At 38.4% G+C, this 6,000-nt stretch overlaps 1 protein-coding gene across 2 annotated transcripts in view; it reads right to left on the reverse strand.

The window, feature by feature from the left end:
• The window catches only part of Nop58 (NOP58 ribonucleoprotein), a 30,212-nt gene that overhangs the window by 4,936 nt on the left and 19,276 nt on the right, over positions 1 to 6,000 (reverse strand). For both annotated transcript variants that reach the window (XM_005397058.2, XM_013520776.1), the window contains 5 exons: positions 5,586 to 5,731; positions 4,884 to 5,010; positions 2,923 to 3,086; positions 1,946 to 2,080; positions 1,748 to 1,809 (listed from right to left, as the gene is read on the reverse strand). In XM_005397058.2, coding sequence (XP_005397115.1) covers positions 1,748 to 1,809; positions 1,946 to 2,080; positions 2,923 to 3,086; positions 4,884 to 5,010; positions 5,586 to 5,731 — 634 coding nt within the window. The remainder of the gene's footprint in view (positions 1 to 1,747; positions 1,810 to 1,945; positions 2,081 to 2,922; positions 3,087 to 4,883; positions 5,011 to 5,585; positions 5,732 to 6,000) is intronic.

Here is a 6,000-nt window from a genome sequence, read left to right on the forward strand (position 1 = left end):
TTTAGATTTTGTCATGTAACCACAAATCTAGCTCATATATTTAAAGGTGGAAAATTAATATTTACTAAGGTTTGTCATTTTTTTAGGCTATGTTAGATGCTACTGTCATTGCTGATGGTACCACTATAGCCCAGAGTGACATAATTGTTCTAAACAGCTGTTCTTCCTGGTATTCCAATACTGAGACTGACTAAGGGTCACAGAAAATGCTGTGCACAGTGCCGAAGAACCAGGGGCTGGGCCAAATAGGCAGCACCTTCTCATCCCCAACAAACTGAAGCCATAGGGTCTTGTAACAGACTCAAAACCCAAAAAGCAGCTATATTTGGAGGATACTTTGGAGAAGTAGTCCTTTCCCAAAGGGGTTGTAAATACTAGCAATAAAGCAACCCACCACAGGCAATTTGCAAGAATCACCACAGGAATTAAACTTAAAAAAGAAAAGAAAACAAGACACTTAAACAAGATGCAACCCCTGACAGCCAGCTCACCAAAGGCAAACCCAGGGGGTAGTGAGGTGGGACAATCCAAAAGCCACCCACCCACCGGGCGTCTCTAAAGTGGGAACAACAAAGCAACTGAATGAGGTCTAGAAAAATATCAAATCAGAAATAACTTCTCAGATAACTGCAGAGATAGTGTCCACAATGAAAACCATGCTTAGTGACTTTAGAGCAGACACAGATAAAAAACAGAGGAACTTAAGAAAATTATGGAAACGTGAATGCTCAGGATAGGAAAGAAATGGAATCCTTAAGGCAGATTCAGACACATATCCAGGAGAATAAAAATTCCACTGAAATGGAATTTAATTAAGCTAATGTGAAGACAGGATCTCAGATATAGATAACAGGCTTGTGGTTAGCAATCATGAAAACAAAGATTTCTTAAAAATAGCAAGGAACCATGAGAAACAATCCAGCAGCTTTAGATGAGGCAAAGAATAACTCCAATGAGATTAACTGGAGTCAATGAAAAAGCAGGAGCTGTCACAAATGATATTAAAAAAAACTATTCACAGACATCAATGGCAGAAAATTTCCTTGGTAGACAAAACAAGCTAAAGGATTGTTCTATTTTTAGAGTCAACTTGTAGATGAATGGCTGTTAACTTTTATCGGTTACAAACTTTTTTTTTTGTCTTTTTCAGACAGGGTTTTGTTATGCAATTCAAGCTGGTCTTGAACTCCATTTGTAGTCCAGGCTGGCCACAAACTCAGAGTGATCCTCCTGCCTCAGCCTCCTGAGTGCTGAGATTACAGGCATGAGCCACTCTACCTGGTCACTTATAAACAGTTATAATTTGAGAAATAAAGATCTACATTTACCAACCAAAGACAACAAATGACAGCCTTTATATTATAGAATATATAGTCACTATAAAACTGCTAAGAGTAGCCAGGCACCAGCACTCGGGAGGCTGAGGGAGGATAATCATTGCGAGTTCGAGACCAGCCTGGGCTACCAAGTGAGCGCAAGGCCAGCCTGAATTGCATAGTGAGACCCTGTCTCAAAAGACAAAAAAAAAAACTGCTAAGAGTAGATTTTATACTCTTACCATACACAAAAAGGGATACACGGTTTTAGCACTTGTTCCTCATAGCAACATGACATAATTAATATACATAGCATTTATCAACTAACAAAGATCATGGGGTTACTGAGGTATGCAAGTTAAAATAAAAAATTGGCATAAATAACATTTAAATAAACAAAATGTTCACCCATCTTCCCTAAATGTACTCACCTTTTATGTTCATATTTTTCTGCTTTTGCTAATGCCTTTCCTGTTCCACTTATTTTTCTTATCTAAGAAAAATGAAAACTATTAGTCAACTCTACGTCAGTCTTTTTCGTAACACACTATCAAGTTAACCAGTGGACCAGGAAAGAGTGACATGTCATCACTGTGTTACTTTCGCAGAAGGCAGGACACAATGCTTACCCCTCTATCTTCCAAGCTTCTCAGTCTAGCCTCTAATTTGGCTCTGTTCTCAACTCCCATTGCAGAACTGGAATCTTCCCCGAAAGCATCATAACGAATAGCCAAAACGGTTTTGGCTGCCAGCATTCGAGAGATCTAATAGCACCAAGTTAGAGGGAATGAAAGTACATTTCAAGTGAAGATACAAAAATCGCAATAGCTTATGCATAAGAAAACTGTAGCAAATCACACCAGATTTTAGGATCTTTTTAAGATGAGGAATTACAAAACTAGCCATACAATTCACTATAGTTTTTAAACTTTGCCACCATATAACAACTGGTTTTATATTACCAACGTTTTGGTGGATGAAAAGACCTTATCACTTTAGATAGCTTATGTCTAAAATTAGCTCAATGTCTTTCTTTAGTTTCTACTCAGTAACACTATTTCTGTATCTTGGGTTTTCCGGAACAAGTGTATCTTTTTCCAAACTAACGTTTCATTTTATTAATACCGTATTTCTCCCTTCTGCCATTACTGTGCTATGCATTTTATAAAATTTCAGTTTAATTCCGGTAAACTATACATCCCATAGAAAAGACTGAAAGCGATTTGTCTAAGCCTGAGTTTTCACCACTGTAAAACACAGACACCTCTATCTGGTTATTAAAGGATTCAGCGAACCTTTTGCAAACTGTGCAGCACAGTGTATATGCTATTATTTTTGGCAATCCATAAATGTTAGACTGGTTTCCTGCGAACAAAATACTTTTGGTCTACACCTACAGAAACACAGTAAAACAGCTGTAGTAGGACCAGTAACAATTTCTTATAATCTTTTCTTTCAGTGTACAAAAATGCTTTCTATCTAAACAATCCACCACTCTCTTTAATGAGAAAGAGGTGACAGACATTTAATGTGCACTAAAACAAAGAGTGAGAAAAAAGTGAGCAGGCGGGGAGGAGCACTACTTTGGAAAAACCGCGTAACTCACCTTTCCTTTGTGCTTGGGACTTGTCTGGCCTACAAGGGAAGCATGATAAATGAGACCATATTTAGGGGTGTCCCGCCTAGACTTGAGGGCTCTGAAGAGTGCCTTTTCTGCTCCAAGAATCTGAACTGTAGAAGCTGCATGCTTGGCCAAATTCAAAAGAGAGCCTACAAAAAAAGCAAATAGTGATAAATATGTATATCCACGGAATTCAAAGTTTCACATGTTAAACAGAAGACTCACAGTATAATTAAAGCTACAGTCATACATAAAAACCTCATTCAATATGGGATTCTATTCTTACACTGAATCCCCTGAAAATCCTAACATTTCACTTACGACTTTTAACACAAGAGTTGTGGAGAATGTTTGTGACAAACTGAAGGTTGAGCTTACTTAGCTCCAGTTATACTTCTTTATCTGAGGTAAGTATTGTATTTCTATTCTACATTCATTAGCATACCATAAGAGCTATGTAAGTATAGAGCATATGTGTTTATACTCACACCAATCTGGCCCCATTTTCCGACACTTTGGGACATCAAATATTCCAAAGCTTTAAATATGTATTAGAATATCTCAGTAAGGTAACTATAAATTATTCACTTTATTTACCTTTCCTTCAGATACAGATTAGGGAGCAATCATAGGCCCAAGAATATTTTATTTCATTTATTTTTTTTTCATTTATATTTTTTGGTACTGGGAACAGAACTCAGGACCTTGCTCGTGCCAGGCAGGCGTTTATGCCACTAAGCTATATTCCCAGCCCTAGGTCCAGGAATATATACACTGTTTTGTTAAGATTTACTGCTAGCTGGGTGTGGTGGCGCATGCCTGTAATCCCAGCACTAGGGAGGCTGAGGCAGGAGGATCGTTGCAAGTTTGAGGCCATCTTGGGCTACAAAGTGAGCTCAAGGCCAGCCTGAACTGCATAGCGAGATCCTGTCTCAAAAAGACAAAAAAAAAAAAAGCAAAAAGATTTACTGCAAATTATTCTGAGAACATTTCTTCAGAAAATCCAATGCTATGAACTCAATCAATAAAAACAGGTTTAAAGTGGAACAAAAATCATATTCCCATTAATCTATGCATCTCTCACTGCTACATATGTGGCTCTATGAAACTGTGGTATAGGCAATGCAACCAGCTGAGATGATCATACTCTTGTCCCAAGGGTTCTTTAATGGAATATATGTATGATTAATGAGGCAGCTCAAAGTGTTAGTCTAAGACTCTGATATGTAGTTGATATATAAGATCTTCTGTGACACAGTATAATAATGTCTCCAATAATAAAGAAGAAATACTTCATACATTTATTTCCAGGCATTCTATTACAGTAATTTTTACTGTAACATACTATTCTTATAGTATTATTATATATGTGTGTATTTTATTATAAAATGATTAAAACCTTTTTTTGGTCTTTTTGAAACAGGGTCTTGCTATGCAGTTCAGGCTGGCTTTGTGTTCACTTTATAGCCCAGGCTGGCCTCAAACTTGCAATAACCCTTCTGCCTCAGGCTGCTGGTGTGCTGGGATTATAGGTGTGTGCGACCACACCTGGCTTAAAACATTTTTGAGTCAAATATATTAAAATGGCACACACAATGAAACATAATCAGGGATATGTCCTGTTGTCATTTTAAAAAACTACATTCAAATATTGGTTTTTGCAGGTGCTCAGGGTTGAACCCATAATAAGCTCTGAGAAAAATGCTAATTTTCATCTCCACTGGACTATTCTAATTAACCGTAACAAACTGCTGAAAACGGACCACGAGTGTCTCAGAAGAGGTAGTGACTAACGATGCCTTCACTGTCCAAAAGGATCAGGCCAACAAGTAAAAATCATCATCGAACACTTGGCCTTTTTCAGTCAACAACAGTAGTTTAAAGATTCAAAAAAAACAAGACTCAACCTCAAATACTCATGTTTACAATTACATCAAAACTGTCACCTGCATGAGCAATCAGCCGTGCTCCAACTAACTCGCCAACCATAACTGTTACATTGGGTGCGATGGCCATCATTCGGTTTTGGAGATACTCATATAGTTGGGTTCTATATTCGGAGATTTCAATCACCTAACAAGGAATACCACAAGTCAGTCAGTAATAACTATGTGTAAAAATACTGCAAAATTCACAAGTAAAACACTGGATTCTAATAGCTGGTCACAGTGGCACACACCTGTAGTCTCTGCTCCTCAGGAAGGTTTAGCCTGTGAGTGTCAGCCTGGGTAACACCTCAAGTCCCCATTTCTTCATTTCTTTTCCTCTGACTCAGGGACTTCCTATGTCATGGTCCTACTGTCCCACCCTCCTGAGTAATGGGATTACAGGTATGCACCACATGTCTGACACAAGACCCTACTACAAACAAACAAAGCAAACACACTCCCCACTGCAGCCCTAAATTATCAGAATACTTGACCGATCCTAGGTAAATTCATCATTCACACAATGCTAGTACAAAATTATTTCATTTTAGTGTTATCTTCTCCTGCCCTAGTATACAAACAAAGATGGCATCAGATGAGGTAGTGACTGGACACCCTCATGTTGTTATCAGGTGAACAACAAATGCAGAAATCATCACTGCCATCAGATAGTTCTTAGCACTGTGAGCCTCATCGAGACTCTATATGGCTATAACTTACTTGGGTGCACAAATGTAGAATATTGCAAATATCTTCCTCAGAAACTTCTGTTCCCATAGATATCTCTGCAGCTGCTTTTACTTCAGCTTCAACTTCCTCTGGTAAAAATTCAGAAAGTGTGGCGGAGGCATAGTTCTTCCTATCACCTATGGAATTTTTGCAAAGGATAAGGGAAAAAAAAAAAATCACTCTTCAACAAATTATATAAAATAGACCTAATAGTCAAAATGAAAAGTAGACATAAGCCGGGAGTGGTGGTGCACACCTGTAATCCCAGCACTTGGGAGGCTGAGGCAGGAGAATCACTAAGAGTTTGAGACCAGGGGCTGGGGATTTAGCTCAGCGGCAAAGCGCCTGCCTGGCAAGCGCAAGGTCATGAGTTCAGTTCCCGGTACCGGAGAAAAAACAAAAACAA

The sequence above is a fragment of the Chinchilla lanigera genome, unplaced genomic scaffold (genome assembly GCF_000276665.1).
Source record: "Chinchilla lanigera isolate Chin_1 unplaced genomic scaffold, ChiLan1.0 scaffold00056, whole genome shotgun sequence".
Lineage (NCBI taxonomy): Eukaryota > Metazoa > Chordata > Mammalia > Rodentia > Chinchillidae > Chinchilla > Chinchilla lanigera.